The sequence below is a fragment of the Zalophus californianus genome, chromosome 17 (genome assembly GCF_009762305.2).
Source record: "Zalophus californianus isolate mZalCal1 chromosome 17, mZalCal1.pri.v2, whole genome shotgun sequence".
Lineage (NCBI taxonomy): Eukaryota > Metazoa > Chordata > Mammalia > Carnivora > Otariidae > Zalophus > Zalophus californianus.
The window spans coordinates 56,686,013-56,708,777 of NC_045611.1; the positions used below are offsets into that span (position 1 = coordinate 56,686,013).

The 22,765-nt window shown below is 52.5% G+C and overlaps 1 protein-coding gene across 1 annotated transcript; it reads right to left on the minus strand.

Annotated features, from left to right (window-relative positions):
• Window positions 1-346: 346 nt before the first annotated feature.
• On the minus strand, window positions 347-21,902 carry LOC113935900 (leukocyte immunoglobulin-like receptor subfamily B member 5). The gene is given in 23 exon segments (XM_035724918.1): window positions 347-2,007; window positions 2,200-2,244; window positions 3,003-3,055; window positions 3,359-3,401; window positions 3,729-3,946; window positions 4,613-4,663; window positions 4,967-5,269; window positions 5,480-5,776; window positions 6,004-6,306; window positions 6,452-6,736; window positions 6,911-6,946; window positions 7,103-7,244; window positions 7,247-7,297; window positions 12,403-12,474; window positions 16,503-16,561; window positions 16,564-16,668; window positions 16,812-16,862; window positions 19,660-19,962; window positions 20,172-20,468; window positions 20,696-20,998; window positions 21,144-21,428; window positions 21,603-21,638; window positions 21,795-21,902. Coding segments are annotated over 23 exon segments (3,519 nt in total). The 5' UTR covers window positions 21,829-21,902; the 3' UTR covers window positions 347-1,860.
• Window positions 21,903-22,765: the final 863 nt, after the last annotated feature.

Genomic DNA, 22,765 nt, shown 5'->3' on the forward strand with positions numbered 1-22,765 from the left:
TCCAGATGCCCCACGTGCCCTCCTGTGACACCTGCTGTGTCATTCCTGGGGTCTTCATGGTCTTAGCCCGGCAGCTGCCTTCGCTCCACTTTTTGGAGTACTCTTATGTTTCTTGTTTATAGTGTGGGAGTTTCAGCTGTGATTTATGGGGGTCCATAGGGAAAACATACATCCACTTCCTCTTGGCCCCAAACTGGACCTCTGAAATGCAATTGATTTTTGTATATTGATGATGCTTCCAGTGACATGGCATAAGCCCTTTTCAGATTAGAGTAATAGGTCTTTACATTATTTGGGATAGTCCATGCATGCAATTTTGTGATCCATGAATAATCAATACCATTTATTTATTTGTTTGTTTATTTATTCAGTTTCAAAAAAGAAAGAAAACTTTATTTTTATGGAAACCTAGTAGAAGAGAAAAGGAATCTACACATAGGTGTAGGTAATAGTAGGCAACAAATGAGAATTCGACAAAGTAACATCAAATCGGGCACTTACAACATCCAACCTCATCAGCTGGGGGTGTCCCGGTGGAAATAACCAGGCTGGAATCCCTATTTTATCCATTCAGGGCTTATCACTTTTTTTCCTCTTTATTTAATTGGTTGGTTCTTCTTGTCAAGTTTTCATGTCAATTTTTGTTTTTCTGGACTGATAAAATGTGCTAGGGAAGCATTCCTTCTTTCTCTATTCTCAGGGGAAGCCTGTGTAAGTTTGGTATGTGTGTGTGCATGTGTGTGTTCATGTGTGTGCTCACATGTTCATGTGTGTCGGCATTCCCATAGGTCTGCATGTGTTCACATGTTCGTGTGTGCATGTGTGTCCACATGTTCATGTGTGTTCACATGCATGTACCTGTATCTCTTACGTGTTCACGTGTTTGTGTGCATGCATGTGTGTCAGTGTGTGCTCACATGTTCATGTGTGTAGGAGTATATGTGTGTTCATGTGTTTGTGTGTATGTAGGTGTGTCCATTGTCCGTGTGTGTGTGTGTATTTCACAATGCATCAGTATTTGGAGGCATTCACCAGTGAAACTTTCCAGATTCAGTTCACTCTGTGGGAAAAACTTTAATGCATATTCACCATATATTACACACACAGCAATTCAGATTTTCTATTTATCCCTATGTCTGTCATTTTGGTAACCTGTATTTTTGAGGATTTTGTCTTGTTTTATCTACATTTTTTAATATTTTGGCATAAAATTGTTCATAATATAATAATAACTAATAAAAATGAACATAATAAACTCTGTTATTGATTTAAAGTCTGTAGGCTGTGATGCTGTCCTGAATGGTGATGTGATGGGATGTGGGCCTTCTCTCTCTCTCTCTCTCTCTCTCTCTGTCCCTTGGCCATCGTGGCTAGGATTTATACATGTGATTGATATTTACAAAAATGAACATTTTGGGCTTTAGATTCTTCTTTATTTTTTGTTTGACCTCATTAGTAGCTTCTCTTATCACTGTATTTCCCTCCTTCTACCTTCATTTGGAATAATTTGCTATTCTTTTTTTAAATTCATGGTATGATGGCTTGGATCATTGACTTGGTTCTTAATTTTACCATTTCATAGGTTTGATGTGTAACATTTACATTGTCCTTCAGTGTAAACATTCTCTCATTTCCATTTTGGTTTTCTCATTTCATTCCTTTGATTTCCAAAGTATAGAGATAGTACTATCTTTGATGGCAGAATCAGGTGACTCCCAGAGGGTCCCGGGAGTTCCTACTGGTCTGCGTGAGGAGTCCAGGTTGGCTGGCATTAGGTGGCGCCCAGTGTGGGCAGCTCCTGTGCCTTCCAGGGTCTCTGCGGTCGCTTCCCTGGAGTGTGGGGTCTGGGTCCTTCCTGGGCTAGCGGAGGGCCAGAGCAGCATACACATTGGGCTCTGCTGGGGGCTCCCCTGGTTGGGAGGGAGGGGATGCACTTGTCTCTCGTCGGAGGGTCAAGCGGTTCAGCTGGGCGTAGGTCACATCCGAAGGGGCATGAGATGTCGCAGCCTGCAGCGGGGGAGAGAGGGGAGGTGTGTGGTTGAGGAGGCGGGAGCCTGGGGGCTTGGAGAAGGGACCCACCTGACAGTCTGTCTGCCTGTCTTCCTCTGCTTGTCTGTCCTCCGAGCCCAGCAGTGCCCCAGACACGGGGGAAGGAGAAGGGGCCAGTCCCCGCCTGAGTCTTGATCTTGAGTGGCTCACCTGGGCCCGTGTCAATCCCTGGGGGTCTTCATCCCGTGCGTTCTGCTGCAGACAGACAGTGAGGGGGAGGTTTGTCGCCTTGAATCCAATCAACTGCCTCAGACTCTTTTCCACACTGTTGCCACAGTGATACTTCCAAACTTTCAGGCGGATTAGGTCACTTTCCTGGCGGACTCTCCAGGGGCTTCCTGAGCCTTGGGACATGCAATGCTTTCTATGGCTCCGATTCTATTCCTGACACTGTTTCTTGCTCATTTGGCTCCAGCCACATAGCCTATGTTCCTTCAAAACATGTTGCTGCCCCAGGACTTTTGCACCTGCTACCCCTGCTCTTGTTTTATTTTCCTTGGCCACACTTTGCACTCGAGGGTGCTGCCCACTTCCTTGCATATTCTGTCTGTCACCCACAACGTGAGCTTATAGAAGGTGGGTCAGATTTGCCCACTGCTGTGCTTGCAGCACGAGGTGGGGCCTGGTAAATGGTGGGTTTCCTGTGCCCATTTACTGGGTGAATGAATGAAGGGGGCCTAAGACCTGTGGGTGATTCATTTCTTCATGCACCCTCTTGAGACCTGGGCATGCACCTCAACAACCAGAAGTCAGACAGTGGTCAGGGAGCCAGGCAAGGGGAGCACAGAGGAGGCCCCATGAGGTCACAGCAGGCTGACCCAGAGTGCCCAAGGAGGGAGAAGGCATCTGAGGGACACTGCTGAGATTGGGTGGTGTGAGGACAGAGAAGTGTCCATTGGATTAAGTTTGGCACCACGAGGGCCCTGGGGTCTGCACGAGAGTGGGGGTCTCACCCGATGGTCCAGCTCCACCCCCTCCTCAGGCTGAGTGTCTTGCACGGCAGCATCTGCTGGGGCGAATGGGGGTACCTCAGGCAAGGTCCCCTGAGGTTTCTCAGACAGGGCAGCTGTGATCCAGAGGATTCAGCGGTGGGGCGGGGGGAGGTGCCAAGGTCATGCATGTGGGAATTTGGTCCTCACCCCCTACCCCCAGACCCTCCCAGCCCATCCCCAGGGCAATCCCCTTCCTCTCACAGAGGCTTTCCTCTTGGGCAGCAGCAGCTGAGCTGGAGCTGGGGAGGAGACAGGGTGTTAAGGGGCATAGAGGGGGCGGGTAGGTGGGAGTCTGGGGGTGTGCGAGCAAGAGTTACCTGTCCTGCAGGCCTCTGTCCTTGGGCTCTGGGTCTGCAGCCCCTGCAGGACATTGGGAATCAGCCTCGCTCTGGGCGGAGGTTACAACCACCCCCCATGTGATTCCAGGGAAAGGAGCCCTTCACACATATTGTCTGTGTGTCTCTCCATCTCCCGAGATTGAAAAGAGGAAACACCTTCAGTTGGCACGTGGGTCCCACCTGGGTGTTTTCTTTCTAGACTCTCTGACTTGAGATTCTGCAAGTGTCTTTCCACACCAGCCTTTCCCACCTCTCTGGCTTCCTTCTGGCCGCTGCCCTCAGCCCACCCTCGGTCAGCCCACGGGGCAGCCACCACCCCCTGGGGTCCGTCACCCCCTCCCCTTCTCACCTGGCTTCCTGCCTTTGCCCCGACGCCGGTGTCGGACCAGGAGGAGGCCGAGGAGGCCGAGCAGCAGGACGAAGGCCACCGAGACCCCGATGAGGACGTACAGGTACCAGTGGGGACCTGGGGCAGGAGCCACACCATGAAGGAGCCAGTGATGCCATTCAACTGAGCACCTGCTGTGTGCCAGGCACCTGCTGGGCTCTGTGCATTCACCTCTGACCCTGTCAGTGATCACGCAGCAGGGGATTGCCGCCCATCCTGCCCACTCCACCGACAGGAAACTGAGGCACAGAGAGGTCATTCACGTGTCTCAGGTCGCCCAGCGTGGGGGCGGCAGGGCTGGGGCTGGAACCAGGGCTGTGGGTTCCCCGTGCTCTCCTCATCCCGTCCCCTGTGGGGACACCAGCTCGAGGCTCTGGGCTCCTCACCTGGGGCACGGCCTGTCCCAGCATCTTCTTCTGGAGCTGAGGGTCCTTCCAGATCCCCTATCACCTGAACGCCCCGGCCATTGCCCTCCCTCCTCTCCTCCTACAATGTCACTGTCACAGTTGCGGAAGGACAGCCCCTCCATAGGTCATGACCTGGGGGCTTCCCCGTGAGTCCTCTCCCACGATCAGAGCCCTGGTCAGAACGGAGGGGAACTCTACTCTAGGCCACGACTCTCTCCTTTACTTGGGGAAACTGAGGCCCACACAGGCGAGGGGCACGTCCAGGCCAACGCCTGCAGAGGACGCTGAACCGAGGGTGTAACTCAGCCCCTGCTCCCCATGGGCCCTCCCACCACTGAGAGCCTCGCTCACCCTCAGAGCCCCTGGAGCCCCGTTGTCCCCCTGGAATGTCTGAGGGACTGGAAGAAAAGCCCCTGGACAGCGGCCCCTGTGACTCACCAGCTGTTGAGCTGGGCCCTGTGGGTGAGGGGCCAGGGTCTGTAGAGGGTCCTGGGGAAAAAGACCAGAGGGGGGCTGGAGCTTCCCCTAGAGACCGTCTCTGCCCACACTCTTCTCCCTCATGTGCCCTGTGGCCCCCAAGGTCCTCCTCCGCCTGGAGACTTCTGGTGATGGGGGCGAAGGACGAGGCAGGGGTGGGAGGACCCTGTCTCCCCCCTGCACTGTGAGCTGGGGACCCCTCTGCCGACGCTCCCTCGGAGCCCCTCACTCCCGTCCTAGACCAGAGCCCTCCTGGGCACAGGGTCCTGAAGACAATGTTGGGACACAGAGGGGACAGGGTCAGGGGCCCCTCACCGTTGACCAGGAGCTCCAGGCGGTCACTGGGCTGTGACAACACGTAGGGGGAGGTGCTCACTGAGCCGTAGCACCTGTAGGTCCCCCCGTGGGCTGAGGTCACAGGACTCATGGAGAATTCAGCCTGGTGCTGCCCAGCTCGGTGCTTTGATCTAAGACGCAGCGGGGGATCGGCTGCCCCCTCCTTGGATAGAAGGAAAGTGTCCACAGAGCTCCATGACTGACACAGCAGGGTCACATTCTCTCCTGAGGTCACCGTGGGTCCTGGCTGCACTGAGAGGGAGGGTTTGTAGGGGAGCTGTCCTAGAGAGAGGAAGGGCGGGTGAGGGGCTGTCCAGCCCTCGTCCTGCACTGAGTCTGTCTGTGTCCTCTGGGTCTCTCCCTTCTCTGTCTCTGTCTGTCTCTCTCCCTCCCTGGGGACCCCACACCTCTGGTCCCACCACCACCGCCTGGGGCCCCCCCTGGCAGGAGCTGTGCAGGGTCTGGGGTCCTGACGGACCTGTGGCATCTCACCTGCGACCAGGATGTCCAGGGGGTCACTGGGGGCCGACCACTCGGAGGAGAGGTTCTGTCCACCATAGCATGTGTACCGGCCGCCGTGGGAGGGTCTCACAGGGTCCAGGTCGAAGTTCGCCCCAGAGAGCCCAGCGTGGGGCTGCCGGCCAAGGCACTGGGGAGGGTCACCTGCTCCCTCCTTGGACAGAGCGAATCTGTCGTAGCCAACATCAGAGCGACACTGGAGGGTCAGGCTCTGTCCAGAGGTCACGACAGGGCCCTGCTGGCTCAGGAGGGAGGGCTTGCCCGACACACCTGGGAGAGACCAGCCGTGGATTGCAGGGGCTGATTATTCTCCCCAAACCTCCCTTCTCCCGTCCTGACCCCCGGGCCTCACGGTCCATCACCCTCAGTGTCTCTGACCTGTGAGCCCCTGTTGTCCCCCATTCCACCCTCTCGTCTGGGGCTCCCCTGGGAGCAGAGCCCCCATAACCTGTCTGGTGCCTCAAAACGTGGATGGGGCCACAATCAGACTCCCTCACCTGAGACCACCAGCTCCAGGGGGTCACTGGGGAGTGACCACACCTGGGGGGTGTTGCTGTAACAACCATAGCATCTGAATGTCCACCTGAGGCTGGGGGTCACAGGGCCCACAGGGAACAGGGCTCGGGACCCCCCACTGGGGGCTGGCTTGGAGTTCCGGGTCCAGGAGGTCTGGCGTTCTCCTTCCTTCATCAAAATGAACCTGTCGAATCCCACCCACGAGCCACACTGGAGGGTCACGTTCCCTCCTGAGGTCACAACAGGGCTGGGCGTGGCTACGAATCTGGGTTTGCTGTGCAATCCTAGGGGAGGAGAAGGGGACGGTGTTAAATGGGGCTCAGATCCCCCACATCATCCCCAGGGCTGGGCTGTGACAGGGAGACACCTGAGAGCAGACCCCCTTCCTGAGGGCAGAGCCTGGGGCTGGCACCCTGAGTGGGCTCGCACCTGTCACCACCAGCTCCAGGGTGTCACTGAGCTCTGACCAGCCAGTGGGACTGCGATAGGAGCAGAGATATCGTCCTGGTAAATCATCTGTCATGTATCTGATGGAGAACTTGGCCTTGTTCCCGGCCTCCAGTGGCTTCTGTCTGTCCCAGGTCTCTGAGTTTCCCTTTTTATATAGGCGGTACTCCTGGGCCTCCAGGCTCCCCTGACACCAGATGGTCACAGGTGTCCTCCAGGGGATCACAGAGCCTGGTTCAGCCCAGATGGTGGGTTTGGGGAGGGTCCCTGGAAGGAAACAGAGGTTGGGCCACAAGACCTCCCCACCCCCAGGTCCCAGCTCTGCCCCCAACCCCCAGACGTCCCCCTCCGTCAGCCCAGAACTGCTGTTCTCCATCCCCTCTGCCTGGTGGGTGACCCCCAGTGAGGAGGTGGGACTGAGACCCCTGGGGACAGACTCACCTGCCTGCACTCGGGTCCTGGGGCCCACACTCAGCCCTGGAAGAGAGTTCCTGTGAGAGGTTTGCCCCGAATCCTGAGCAGAACCCCTCCTCCCGTGAGCCTCCTGAGTCTGGGGTCTCCGACAGCCCAGGGCCTGGCTGTGGGGCGGGTCCCTCCCAGAATAGGGCGTCCCCTCCCCTCCTCAGATCTCACCGAGACAGAGCAGGGCCGTGAGGGCGGGGATCATGGCGTCTCCCGTCTCTGGCTCTAGCAGTGCATAGGGAGGGACCTCGGTGCCCACAGGACGGGCAGACACACAGGGTGTGGTCATGCGGAGGCTGGTCCTGTCTGTCATGTGGTTGTCACGTCAGCAGCCCCACAGGAAGGGGAACAGCCCCTCCCCAGGGCCTAGCCTGGCTCTGGTGTCCATGATGGTGCAGCAAGTGGACCCCGAGGCTTCCTGAGATGCCCCATCCAGGTGAGGAAACCAGGGCATGTCCTTCCCTCCAGAGCCTCCCCCACGGGGTCTCCATCCTCAGCACATCCCTGGGGTCCTCACCGTGGACGGAGTCCCCAGATCCCAGAGATGCTGCAGGGGACGTGGGTTCCTGCTGTGCTGGGGAGCTCATGTCAGCAGAGACACTTGTGTGACATTTCTGCTTGGCTCAGGTCGAGGTCACGGTGGCAATGAGCCCCGAGGAGAAATACAGGCAAATGAGGAAGGAAACACAAGGCTTCTCATGGTCCTGCAGTGTAGGTTCTCTTTCTATCACAACCTCCATGAACTTCCCTAGTTTGCTCTGGCATCGTCCACCTCCCCCTTCTTGGGAATATCGCTGCGAGTCCCTCCTGGCTCCTCGGTGCCCCTTGTTCCTGGGACACAGCCGTTCTCCCCACCCTGGCGGGTCCTGTGTGCAAGCATCAGGGGATATTTATTTGGGCTAGAGCTCTGATTTTATTTTTTTAAGATTTATTTATTTATTTTGAGAGAGTGAGAATGAGAGAGAGAGAGTACATGACGGGAGGAGGGTCGGAGGGAGAAGCAGGCTCCTCGCGAGGAGGGAGCCCGATCCAGGAGTCGATCCCAGGACTCCAGGATCATGACCTGAGCCGAAGGCAGTTGCTTAACCAACTGAGCCACTCAGGCGCCCTAGAGCTCTGATTTTGAAGGAAAGTGGATCTTCATTGAACTATTCCTGGCTCATCCTCTGCCAGCATGACCTTGGGAGGTAATGTCCTTGCTCTGAGCCTCAGTTCCCATCTGCTGCATGTCGTCCTGAACTCACCCCCCCTTGTGATTGTGGGGATTGGGTGTCGAGGTCACGGGAGGGATGGGGAGCTGTGAGTTTCCAGACCAGCGAGGATGAGCATGGGCTGAGGGTCCTGTTGCACTGACGGTGTCCTGGGGCCCGACTGTGCAGTCAGGTGGCTGGTTCGTGTGCCCACCGGAAACCTTGTCTGCTCAGAATACCAGGACTGCCACTCACAGTACGTCTGAAATATGCAGCCACAGACACACGCAAGGAAACGGGAAATGAAATTTCCAGATGCAGGTGGAACCCCAGCAGGGAACAGAGAACTAAGCTGAGTCTCCACTGGTGCCTGGGACCTCGGAGGGCTCATCGGGAGGACGTTTCCACCAGTGTGGACACAGAGGGCTTCCCCACGGTCCTCTCACTGCAGAGGGGTCGGGGCTCCAAGAGAAGGTCGGGCTGCATCCTCAGGAGAGACAAGAAGGGCTTAGGGTTTGGGTCCCTTAACCACCAGATGTAGCTGCCTCTCCCAGGACTGGAGTCATACACTCACACAAGGAAATGAAAAGGGTTTCCCTGCAACTTGCTGTAGACAGAGAATGGGAGAGAAGGCATTTGCAGAACTGCACGTTTTCAGGTAGTCGACTATTTTCACTCTCAGCGAGCAGATGCCAAGTGTTATAGTTCAGTTAGAACAGGAACCCAGGGGGCACCTGTGTGTCTCAGTCCCTAAGGTTCTGACTCTCGATTTCGATTTCGGCTCAGGTCATGATCTCAGGGTCGTGGGATCGAGCTCTGGGTCAAGCCTGACATCAAGCTCTGTGCCTAGCCCGGAGTCTGTTTGTCCCTCTCTCTCAGCTCCTGCTCTACTCTCTTTCTCTCTCATATACATAAATAAAATCTTAAAATAAAAAAAAAGAACGAAAAGGAACCCAGGTGTGAACAGGAACCCAGGATCGAGAAGGTGAGGTGCAGCATGAAGGACAAATGGCAAAAATGTAAGTGTTGGAAAATATCAGAGACAGACACAGCACATATACACACATATATAGGAACAGTCACAGTCCAGGTGACCTGTGACTAGAATCTAGTCCTACCTCAAGGGAGACGGTAATGCACACCCGTTCAGAAAAATGTAAACACACACATTAAATCGGTGTGCAATGATCTAAAACGAAAAATGACATGACTTCCAAAGTGCTTGGTGTAATTAAATGAAACAATATTGTTTCCACCTTATTGAGGTATAAATGACAAACAGAAATTGGACATATTTCAGGTACATAACTGGATGTTTTGATATATGTATGTTTGTGGAGTGATCACCACAGTCAAGCTAATTAATGTACCCAGCACCTCATGCAGGGAGCATTTGTGTATGTGTGTGTGTATGTGTGTGTGCATGTTTGCGTGTGGTAGGAACACTGAAGACCTACCCTCTAAGCCAATTTGCAGCATACGATAGGTTCCAGTCAGCTCCAGTCACATTGCTGTGCAGTAGATCTCCAGAACTTACTCGTCTGCATGACTGAGACTTGATACCCCTTGACCAACATCTCCCCATGCCCCCCTTTGCCCGGCCCCGGAAACTAATACTCCACTGGGTGTCTAGGAGTTTGCTGTTTGGGATTTCACACATCAGTGAGATCGCCCTGTACTTGCCCTGCTGTGTCTTGCGTATGTCACTTCCCGTAAACGTCCTCCGGGTTCACCCAGGTTGTCGCAAATGACAGGATTTCCTTTTTCAAGGTGGAGTAGTACTCTTTTCAGATAAATACCCTATTTTCTTTATCCATTCATCTGGAGACAGACATTTAGGTTGTTCTCATATCTTGGCTGTTGTGGTTAATGTTGCAATGAACATGGGGGTGCAGATGTCTCTTTGAGATCCCGATTTCATCTACTGTGGACATAGACTCAGGAGTGGGATTGCTGGATCCTGTGGATCCCAGGGTTGCTTTCTTTCTAACTGTTTAAGGAAACTCCATTCTGATCTTCCACAGTGGCTGCCCCAATTTACATCCCCAGCAGTCGTGCACAAAGGGTCCATTTTCTCCACACTGTTGCCAAGGCTTGTTACACCTTGTTGTTTGGAGAAGAGCTCTTGTATCAGGTGGGAGCTGGTGTCTCACTGAGGTTTTGATTTGTATTTCCCTGAAGCTGAGTGATGCTGAGCACCATTTCATACACATACCAGCCCTCTGGATGTCTTCTTCTGAGAAATGCCTGTTCAGGTCCTCTGCCCATTTTCATTTGGGTTATTCTTAGTATGAGCAGACTTATTGCACTGAGTTGTGTGAGCTTCTTATAGATTTGAAAAGTATCCCCTATGAGATGCGTGGTTTGCAAGGATTTTCTCCCATTCTGTAAGTTGCCTTTTCACCCTGTTGATGATTCCTTGGCCAAGCAGAAGGTGTTCGGTTTGACACTCCCACTTGTCTACTTTTGCCTTTGTTGCCCATGTTTTTGGGATCATATTCAAAAAATCATTGCCCACATTGATGTCAAGAAGATTTCCCTGTATGTCTTCTTTCAGTAGTTTTACGGTCTCAGGTCTTACGTTTCCGTCTTCAGTCCACGTGCATTGATTTTTGTGATATGGTGTGAGGTAAGGGTCCAATCTCAATCTTCTGCATGTGGACGTTTCGTTTTCCCAACACCATTTATCGAAGAGACTGTCCTTTGTCGTTTGTGTTCCTGGCCCCTGGTGGAAGATGAGTTCACCGAGGTCTTTGAGAAATTTATTTTGGAATTGTCGTCTCCATTGTTTTCACGGTCAGCTAATGCAGATGTGACTTTTCCTTTGGTAGTGTTGTATTTCCCTGATTGTTGGTGTTTCTTGTAGCTTTGCTTTGGTGTCTTCACAGAAGAGGAAATGGCCACCTCTTCCAGGGTTTATGGAATATTTAAGCACAGGACTGTCGTAGTCAGAAAGTTCTATGAAGGTCATACTAGCTGTTATCCTACATGGAAAGGAGACTTTAAATGAAATTAAGTAAGTCATCAATTAAAATAAACACAATACGTGCCCTCCTTAATACCCATCATTGGGCTAACCCATTCCCCCACCCTCCCACCCCTCTACAACCCTCACTTTGTTTCTAGGAGTCCATGGTCTCTCACGGTTCGTCTCCCCCTCCGATTTCCCCCTTCTTTTTCCTTTCCTTCCCCTAATGTCCTCCGTGCTATTCCTGATGTTCCACAAATAAGTGAAACCATATGATCATTGACTTTCTCTGCTTGAATGATTTCACTGAGCATCATCTCCTCCAGTCCCATCCATGTGGATGTAAAAGTTGGGTATTCATCCTTCCTGATGGCTGAGTAATATTCCATTGTATACATGGACCATATCTTCTTTATCCATTCGTCTGTTGAAGGCCATCTCGCGTCTTTCCACATTTTGGCTATTGCGGACATTGCTGCTATGAACATAGGGGTGCATGTGCTCCTTTTTTTCACTACATCTGTATCTTTGGGGTAAATACCCAGGAGTGCAATTGCTGGGTCCTCGGGTCGCTCTATTTTTTATTTTTTGAGGAACCTCCACACTGTTTTCTGAAGTGGCCGTACCAACTTGCTTTCCCACCAACAGCGTAAGAGGGTTCCTTTTTCTCCACAACCTCTCCAACGTTTGTTGTTTCTTCCTTGTCAATTTTTGCCATTCTAACTGGTGTAAGGTGGTATCTCAATGTGGTTTTCATTTGAATTTCCCTGATGGCTAATGATGATGAATATTTTTTCATGTATCTGTTAGCCATTTGTATGTCTTCTTTGGAGAAGTGTCTGTTCATGTTTTCTGCCCACTTTTTGACTTGATTTTTTTTTTTTTTTTGGTGTTGAGTTTGAGAACTCCATGAAAAACTGAAGATGTACTCTATGGTGACTAACATAATTTAAATAAAATAAAATGAACACAATAATTGAAGGCAAACCTTGAGTGTCAGCTGGTCTTCTAAATGATGTATATGGATTGATCACATGAAATTCACACCCCCCTCCGGATTCATAAACATGCTTCCACAGGAGAGCAGGGATGCAGACATTACAGTTGCCTCTACTTTCACAGGAGCTGGAGAGGAAGAGTTTCCAGAGCGCTGATCTGGGAAATTGGGGAAGGGTCTACGGGCCCAGCATGATTGTGTGAGTGTGTGTGCACGTGCATGTGCGGGACTGTGGGTGTGTCACAGGAAACTGCCCCAGTCTGGGTGGAGGGAGGCAGAATGGCAGCTGGGGTGGGAGCGTCACATCTGGACTCGCCGGGAACAGCCCTGGGTTCAGCTGGAAGAGCAAGCAGTTGACCCCGGGGATGGCGAGGACCAGGGGTCGTCTCTGGGAAGGGAAGGGGCAGATGCTGAAGGGAAGTTGCAGAGATGGGTGTGTGCGGGGTGACCTGGAGAAGCAGGTGGCCCTGGAGCACAGATCCCCGGGAAGGTGGTGAATGTGGCTGCACGGACCAGCTGTGTCCAGGTGTGGGCTGCAAGGTAGGCTGTGGGGTGGACAGGACAGGGGTGAAGGAGGCTGAGTGGTTTCTGCTGGCTGGTTGGCTGTGAGGTGTAAGAAACAGGGATGGAGGGCAAGCTTCTCTCCTCTCCAGCCAGGCTGCCTGCCTGGAGACCCCAACAGCATCCTCCTCAGAGAAGCAGTGAACAAGGGGTGTGGGAGGGAGTGGGCTGAGGTTGTGCAGTATTCCTCTGCCCCCACGGGGAGGATGGTGGGATCCTCTTCCTGGCCCTGCTGGGCAGCTTTTCAGTGTCAGAGCAGTTCCCCTGGCTCACCTGCCCCTTCCCACGGGTAGCAGGACCTCTGGCTCCAACATCTCAGGACACACCATTTTGTTCTTTCTGCCGTCTCAGAGCAGATGTCGATGCTGGGTATAGCTCTCCACTCAAACCGTAAAGATGCTATGGGGTTCAGAGGAGAGGGGTCCTCCCCAGAGCTCCTGCTTGAGGACAGTGATGCATATGGAAAATGGGCCAGGAGAGCAAGGAGTCTGCAGATCATCTCCCACTCAGGATGCTGGCACCCCAATTTGCATGTAAAGTGTAAGTACAATCAAGAGTGTTGAAGTCTCCTCCTGGTTGTGGAGTTCCCCATTTCTTCCCTATTCAAGAAATAAAACACACACACACACACACACACACACATTTTATTCAAGTAGGCTCCTCACCCAACATGGGGCTTGAGCTCAGGACCCCAAGATCAAGACTCACATGTGTTACCCTTTGAATCAGCCCCCTAACCCCCGTCCGTTGAAGCCATTTTTGTCTTTTGCGTGGTGGTTTGCACATTGAGAATTGTCATGTTTTCTTACAGAGGAAACCCCTTTATCAGGCACTGTCCCTCTTTTTCTGTGATATGATTGTTTGCTGTGAAATATATCTCATCTGGTATTCATGTGGCTGTTCAAGCTTTCCTGCATCTTCCCCATAAGGGGGGACATTCTTCCACATAAGGGAGACTTAGTGCTTTCCCTTCCTGTACTGCAGCTTTTGGAAGTGAGTATTTTCAGTGCCCGTCCATGTGGTGGAGCCCAAGTCCCCGCTCTGATGTCCACCTTGTGATATCATCTGATAAGTAAAGTAAACCGGGAGGGGCATTTCCTCAACTGCATGTTGGCAACAAGACGCATCATGCGTGTTCTCCTCCTGGTTTGTGCTTCTCCATCTCGTTGACAGTATTCCAGAAATAGACGTTGGAGTGGTTAGAGATCCACGATGCAGAGCCTAACACCCCCAGATTGTCAATCAAAGATAGTGGGCACGCTTTCTGGAAGCTATCGAAGCAGACATCTGAACGAGACTGAGACACTTCAGCAGGATTCCCCGGCATCAGCTCACCCCTGATGCATGAGCAACATGTACTTACTATCTTATGCCCACATTTTGGGAATAATGAACTGATGATCAGAGCAGGGGCAAGGTTCAGATGGAAATAAGTCTGGACAGGTTAGCCAGGCTCACTCTACAGAGCCTTGAATGCGTGACTCAGCAGCAAGGACCATCTCGTGAGAAAGAATTGGAGATCCACGGAGGATTTTCCAAAGCAGAGCAGGACAGTCCATCATGGGTGTGAGAACACCCTCTCTGGGGACAGTGTGGCGGACAGTGTGTGGCTCTGCCCTGTGATTTAGATCTTAGGCTATTGGGAAATTATGCTTTCTGTTAGTGTTTTCAGACAAGAGCTGCTGAGAGAAGACCCCAGTTTTCCTTTTAAGGAACATGGTCAAAAATATGGAAGCAAAAGAGTAAGACATGCGATCTTTGTTTAATTTATGAAATATGAAGGGAAAGGGAAGATGAAAGTACATCATCTGAAAAACGGGAGATGTGAGAGTTTAAACAGCAGACATATAGACAGATAGCTGGATGGCAGAATAAGAGTTCCTGGCATCATGCCCCAGATCGTCGAAGTGGACAACCCAAGTCAGAGATGACCATGCCCAGTCTCCGTAGTGGCCCCAGGCCCGCACCGATGATCTCCACCTTGGTTCGGCTTACCGGGAATGACAGGTTCTGACTCATTCGAAGCAGTTTTTAATTCCTAACCACACAGCCCATGACACTGAAGTGGCTGTTCAGAGAGCCAGCTTCTTTCCTGGGACGTGGCTCATTGTCTGATCAGACTCAGGTGAGTCTCCGCAGGTAGATAGTGATCCTGTTTGAGGGACCTCAGTGCCATCATGTGCGTAGGTGTTGTGTCAGATCCGAGGTGACGTTGGATGATGCTCAGGATAGAGTGTACACTATGGCTGTTCCATCCCACTTCAGCCCCCATCTCACTAAGGTGTCTGCAGAATAGGAGCAGGTTACAGAGAGAAACCTGTTCTTTACCAGGAACAACACGTGGACCCCGAGTCGACAGACTAGCATCATGGAGAACACCACCAGTTTCCAGATGGTGGTTTCCATCCTGAACAAAGCCTTCCACGTCACCGTGTTGTTTACCACCTTAGAGATGCCGTGGGATTCTTTCCCTTCCTTTATTTATAGGCTTAAACATAACTTTGCCTCCTTAAATAATATATGCTTCTTTTTTGAACTTATGTATAAAATGGAATAACTCTACACACGTGGTTCTTAAAATTTCCCTTCTTTTTTTTTTCAGTTTAGTTCCAAGGTGATTTATGCGATTGCTTGGTATTTTAATTTGTGCTTCGTTTGGCCATAAGATATTCCATTACATACACGTAACACAAACATTCCTTAATTGTAATTTTATTTGTATGGCTTTGTCTACAGAGAGCAACAGCCTTGTCAATATTCTTCTGCAGGTGTCACCGTGCATACGTACACACTTTCCTCTAGGGTGTGGAGTTATAGGCCAGAGCTGTGTCCCTTCCTTTCACCATGGGATTCTGATCTTCTCCTCAAATTGTTTGTAATGTAATGTACTGGCAGTCTAAGTGCACAATATTTTCTACAACATTGGATTTTGCCCTTGTGCTCTCTTGTCTCTCCTGTGCATGCAGGAGGATTTGGGCGTCACAATTTCCCTGAAACTGTGGCATTACATCGAGGTGGTAAATCCCAGGAACTTTAAAATAAAAGGAAGCACATGTGCACGGCGGGTCACCAGTGAGGTGCGCCTGCAGCTAGATCACACTCACTTGTGAAAGATGCTGTATCCATGACCCCGTGACTGGGCACACGGTGCATTCGTGCGGCTCCATGATGTTGTTCATGATGGGAGTGTTTACACCAAAGAAATGGGCAAATGCCAGGAGTCACAACATTAAAAAAAAAAACCACATTTATATCTTGGAGTCAGTGTAGTAGTTCACCACCAGGCTTCACTTCAAACACCCCTGAGCTCCCTCAAACTGATGGTATTTCTGGAAAACTCTACCAGGTGTCATCTCATGAGGATAGAAAACCTCTATGAGTCCAGAGAGGGTTTAGGGAAAGGTTTTGGATTCATGTGTTCCAAAGCGGACCTGATTTTCACCCATCTATTTACTTATGAAACAGATTTTGTGTTTTGGGCTGAAGAGATGGTGGTCCATAGTGCACCTCAGGGAAAGAGGAAATGGAAAGTAAAGGGAAATGTATCGCACGAAGGTGGACCAGAGCTGCTGCTCTAAGAAGGTATGAACGCAACTCCGCTGTGTGGGACGAACCCTCACACCACAGGGATGAGGAAAGACAGGGGGGCAGTCAAGGATGTCCAACAATGGCAGGAGGGAAAGCACCACAGTTCATGGGGGACGAGTCCTGGACTGAGAACAGCCCAGACATTTCCTGGCATCTAAATCATGTTTCCCCCTGGATGTTCTCAGCACACAGATCAGCTAGCATGAGCTGTAGGCTTTCTTCCGGATCCCCTTGGGCACATCAGATTGTTGTCCAAAGGTCTGCCACAGGGAATGGTGTGTTTGCTCCCCTTGTGTTTAGCTCCTGGCTGCATCTGGGGTCCTTGTCTGGCTGTGCTGAGCCTCTAGTAGCAGAATCCCGAGGACCAGCAGGATCAAGGCAGCCACGCCCATGCGGATGAGATTCTCCACCGTGTAATCCCTGAGATCTGAGGCTAAGAATGAGGACAGAGAGGTTGCAGTGGTCAGTGTGAACCCGAATCACCCAGATCCTGGATGTACACCCAGGACACCCGCCTCCCCCTGACAGGACAGCCCCTCCACCCCAGCCCCATCACTGAGACATTCTTCTACTTACCACTGCTGGGGTCTGAATTGTTTTGGGGTGGGCTCAGGGTGTCAGCTGTTCCTGCAGGGAAGATGGAAGCAGATGGAAGGAGCTGGAGACCCCCGTCCGGCCAGCCCTCTGCTCTGTGTTCTATCTCCCTCAACCTGTCCCTAGCAGTTTTTCTACAGTTCCTGACCTAGCCCCTTTCTCTACTAGGAGAGTTTGCTCTGCTCTCCTCATTGGATTCCTTCAGCCTCCTTGTTTCCCTGATTTCAGACTTTGCTTCTGAGTCATTCTGGATAGATACTAGCCATGCCCCAGGCGCTCAGGATTGCAGAGAAAAATGGCCTCCAACACAGAAATCATCATGTCCTTGTATGTTTTCTGTTCAGTCTGGGACACAAACCTCCTGTGCTCATGTCCCTGCAGATGAGAGTTCCCACTTATTCAGTAGCTGAGGACCCAGCGTCCATGGATGAGGGGCTGGTGTCAGGGGCTCCTGACGGTCAGGAGCACAGAAGGGCCAAATTCTGGGGCAGGGTCCCCTTAGCTCCATGTCAACCGGCTCCCATTCTTCAGTTTCTGCATTTTAATCTGTACCTAGAGTATTCATTCTTGGATGTGTTCATTAATTCATTCTTCATATAGTTAGAAATACCTACGGTGCTAGACTCATAGAGAGATAGATGATAGATCGATCGATCGATCGATCTGTATCACATCTACATCAACCAAATTGATCTGTCTCTCCTAAAGATGTTCAGTCATTGGGTCATATGAACACCATTATTCCTTGCTCTCAGTGTGGATCTAGACAGGAAGACCAGTTACAGACATGTGAAAAGCTATGGGATGAAGATGACGGGCATGAGGACCAATGGCTGCAGATACATATACATGGATATAGATGTATATGTGTTTTACGCTCATAGATTATAGGTATGGGTTTTTATAACCATGTTTATTTGTAAAATAGCAGATATAATATAAATACATAAGCAGCTGTATATGTACTGATATCTATGGTGTTCTGTCTAGAGAGAGAGAGAGGTACAGTCTGTCTGTCCCTCAACAGGAGGGCACTCGAGTCTGTGGCGCGTGGGGGTGGGCAGGGGACAGGAGGGTCTGGACTCAGGCTTTGTGGAATTGGAGGCAGGTCAGGGACGCGTGCCGAGAAGGAGGAGTCTCCATACTCATCTCACTGTTTGGGGACAAACTCTAGCAATCTGGTGAGGTTTCAAGTAGGGAGAGTTAATCGTTTTATTTCCATTGAAAGGGCAACCTCTGTCCCCACTATATCACAGGCCAGACCTGAGGAAGTCCCTCCGTGTGGATTTCTAACCTCCAGGAAAGGAGAGAGCTGGTGGAATTTACTATGGAGGGAACACACAAACTGGGAAACCATTGACCTCTCTTAACTTAGTTTTCATATGAAAAGAAAATAGCAGGAAAAAATGGAAAAAGAAAATATGGACCAATCCTAATTATAAAAATTCATACAAATGGTCAAGGTAATAGTAGCTTCTACAATTCAGAAAATACGAGTGAACAGTAAATGTTATGCAGTTGGGTTAACACGCAAATGTTTGAAATCAGGAAGCCTTTGTAAAGAGCCTCATATGGTTCAAAATCAAAGAGAAAACATAGTTGTTCAGGAGACGTACATCTTTCAGGAAAAGATCACATTTTAATAAAACCCTAATGATGTAGGAAAATGGGTTGAAATGGATAGGTTCACAGTACTTTCGATATAAAAATAGATTTTTAATGAACTTGCTTTAAACTAAATTTGAGGTATAAATCAAGCTGTTTCCCTGACATGGATCTTGTGGCCATTTTCTCCATCTTTTGAAGTGAGAAACACAGGTGTGCATTTTGGGAACGAGAAAGTGAAATTTCCGTGTGTAATTTTGAGCAGCGTATTGAGAAATAGTGGAAAGGAAAAGAGCGTAGTGAGTTCACAGCACACAAGGATACGCCCATACTCATAGCTCTCTTAGGCATAGCGAACTATTATTCAGACAACTGACATATATGGTATTAAAGTAAGGAAGAAGTTCATAGAACAGGCTGCAGATTGACACCGCTTTTATGAAAAAAGTTCAAAGGCTATGAAGTTCATGTAAGTGACGAATCACTGAATTTTATGCAGGAAATAAATAAATAAATGAGACTCACTAAAAATGTGCCAAGACTCGGTAGTGCCCAGAAGTAATTCCCCACGAGGAATGTGTGAATCTGATCTAACCCCGTGCGCACCGGAGAGGGATGACTTGTTTCTGCGTCTGCATCCCTGTCACCTGAGGTCCCTTTGTCATCACGTCTGCAGGTGCTGCTGTAGAAGGTGTGAGAAGCAGGCACAGGGACCCTGGACAAGCGTCCACGCACAGTGCACAGTGGACACTCGCTGCACATGGGCTCACGGTGCAGCATCCCTGGGGACTCCCGTGAGCCGGGCACGGCCCCTCCTCAGTCTCGGGTGTGCACCGAGGGGCAGGGAGGCCCCCAGGTGAGCACAGGGGGCAGCAGAGCGGAGCCTGCAGGCGGGGAGGCTTCTCTCCAGGACAGTGTCCTGTGGGGCTGACACCACAGAGCAGATTCTGATATGGAGGGGGCAGGAGGTGAGTGGGAGGCCTCTGTCTACTCACGATCATTCTCACTCCCCCACCCCTCATGCAGCCCCCGCCTCCTTACCTCTGCTGAGACTGCAGGATAGGGGAACCCCGGTGGAGGCTGTGGATCTTTCCAGTCTCCCCTGGGATGGACCCTCCTCCGTGGAGCCCCTGTGACCCCCGCATTTGCTACTGTGTCGGGCTTTCCTGACACGTGCATCTTGAGCTGACCGAGCTCATACAGGTCAGGGTCAGGGGTCTCTCACCTATGACCAGGAGCTCCAGGGGGTCACTGGGCTGTGACAGCACGTAGGGGGAGGTGCTCACTGAGCCGTAGCACCTGTAGGTCCCCCCGTGGGCTGAGGTCACAGGACTCATGGAGAATTCAGCCTGCTGCTGCCCAGCTCGGTGCTTTGATCTAAGACGCAGCGGGGGATCGGCTGCCCCCTCCTTGGACAGAAGGAAAGTGTCCACAGAGCTCCATGACTGACACAGCAGGGTCACATTCTCTCCTGAGGTCACCGTGGGTCCTGGCTGCACTGAGAGGGAGGGTGTGTCGGGGAGCTGTCCTAGAGAGAGGAAGGGCGGGTGAGGGGCTGTCCAGCCCTCGTTCTGCACTGAGTCTGTCTGTGTCCTCTGGGTCTCTCCCTTCTCTGTCTCTGTCTGTCTCTCTCCCTCCCTGGGGACCCCACACCTCTGGTCCCACCACCACCGCCTGGGGCCCCCCTGGCAGGAGCTGTGCAGGGTCTGGGGTCCTGACGGACCTGTGGCATCTCACCTGCGACCAGGATGTCCAGGGGGTCACTGGGGGCCGACCACTCGGAGGAGAGGTTCTGTCCACCATAGCATGTGTACCGGCCGCCGTGGGAGGGTCTCACAGGGTCCAGGTCGAAGTTCGCCCCAGAGAGCCCAGCGTGGGGCTGCCCGCCAAGGCGCCGGGGAGGGTCACCTGCTCCCTCCTTGGACAGAGCGAATCTGTCGTAGCCAACATCAGAGCGACACTGGAGGGTCAGGCTCTGTCCAGAGGTCACGACAGGGCCCTGCTGGCTCAGGAGGGAGGGCTTGCCCGACACACCTGGGAGAGACCAGCCGTGGATTGCAGGGGCTGATTATTCTCCCCAAACCTCCCTTCTCCCGTCCTGACCCCCGGGCCTCACGGTCCATCACCCTCAGTGTCTCTGACCTGTGAGCCCCTGTTGTCCCCCATTCCACCCTCTCGTCTGGGGCTCCCCTGGGAGCAGAGCCCCCATAACCTGTCTGGTGCCTCAAAACATGGATGGGGCCACAATCAGACTCCCTCACCTGAGACCACCAGCTCCAGGGGGTCACTGGGGTACGACCACACCTGGGGGGTGTTGCTGTAACAACCATAGCATCTGAATGTCCACCTGAGGCTGGGGGTCACAGGGCCCACAGGGAACAGGGCCTGGGACCCCCCACTGGGGGCTCGCTGGGAGTCCCGGGTCCAGGAGGTCTGGCGTTCTCCTTCCTTCATCAGGATGAACCTGTGGAATCCCACCCACGAGCCACACTGGAGGGTCACGTTCCCTCCTGAGGTCACAACAGGGCTGGGCGTGGCTATGAGTCTGGGTTTGTCGTGCAATCCTAGGGGAGGAGAAGGGGACGGTGTTAAATGGGGCTCAGATCCCCCACATCATCCCCAGGGCTGGGCTGTGACAGGGAGACACCTGAGAGCAGACCCCCTTCCTGAGGGCAGAGCCTGGGGCTGGGACCCTGAGTGGGCTCGCACCTGTCACCACCAGCTCCAGGGGGTCACTGAGCTCTGACCAGCCAGTGGGACTGCGATAGGAACAGAGATATCGTCCTGGTAAATCATCTGCCATGTGTCCCATGGAGAACTTGGCCTTGTTCCTGGCCTCCAGTGGCTTCTGTCTGTCCCAGTACACTGAGTTTCCCTTTTTATATAGGCAGTACTCCTGGGCCTCCAGGCTCCCCCAACACCAGATGGTCACAGATGTCCTCCAGGGGATCACAGAGCCTGGTTCAGCCCAGATGGTGGGTTTGGGGAGGGTCCCTGGAAGGAAACAGAGCCTAGGAACAAGGCCTTCCCCACCCCCAGGTCCCAGCTCTGCCCCAAACCCCCAGACGTCCCCGTCCGTCAGCCCAGAACTGCTGTTCTCCATCCCCTCTGCCTGGTGGGTGACCCCCAGTGAGGAGGTGGGACTGAGACCCCTGGGGACAGACTCACCTGCCTGCACTCGGGTCCTGGGGCCCACACTCAGCCCTGGAAGAGAGTTCCTGTGAGAGGTTTGCCCCGAATCCTGAGCAGAACCCCTCTTCCCGTGAGCCTCCTGAGTCTGGGGTCTCCGACAGCCCAGGGTCTGGCTGTGGGGCGGGTCCCTCCCAGAAGAGGGCGTCCCCTCCCCTCCTCAGATCTCACCGAGACAGAGCAGGGCCGTGAGGGCGGGGATCATGGCGTCTCCCGTCTCTGGCTCTAGCAGTGCATAGGGAGGGACCTCGGTGCCCACAGGACGGGCAGACACACAGGGTGTGGTGATGCGGAGGCTGGTCCTCCTTGTCACGGGGTTGTCACGTCAGCAGCCCCACAGGAAGGAGAACAGCCCCTCCTCAGGGCCTTGCCTGGCTCTGGTGTCCATGATGGTGCAGCAAGTGGACCCCGAGGCTTCCTGAGATGCCCCATCCAGGTGAGGAGACCAGGGTATGTCCTTCCCTCCAGAGCCTCCCCCACGGGGTCTCCATCCTCAGCACATCCCTGGGGTCCTCACCATGGACGGGGCCCCCAGATCCCAGAGATGCTGCAGGCGATGTGGGGTCCTGCTGTGCTGGGGAGCTCATGTCAGCAGAGACACTTGTGTGACATTTCTGCTTGGCTCAGGTCGAGCTCACGGTGGCAATGAGCCCCGAGGAGAAATACAGGCAAATGAGGAAGGAAACACAACGCTTCTCATGGTCCTGCAGTGTAGGTTCTCTTTCTATCACAACCTCCATGAACTTCCCTAGTTTGCTCTGGCATTGTCCACCTCCCCCTTCTTGGGAATATCGCTGCAAGTCCCTCCTGGCTTCTCGGTGCCCCTTGTTCCTGGGACACAGCCGTTCTCCCCACCCTGGCGGGTCCTGTGTGCAAGCATCAGGGGATATTTATTTGGTCTAGAGCTCTGATTTTATTTTTTTAAGATTTATTTATTTATTTTGAGAGAGTGAGAATGAGAGAGAGAGAGTACATGACGGGAGGAGGGTCGGAGGGAGAAGCAGGCTCCTCGTGAGGAGGGAGCCCGATCCGGGAGTCGATCCCAGGACTCCAGGATCATGACCTGAGCCAAAGGCAGTTGCTTCACCAACTGAGCCACCCAGGCGCCCTAGAGCTCTGATTTTGAAGGAAAGTGGATCTTC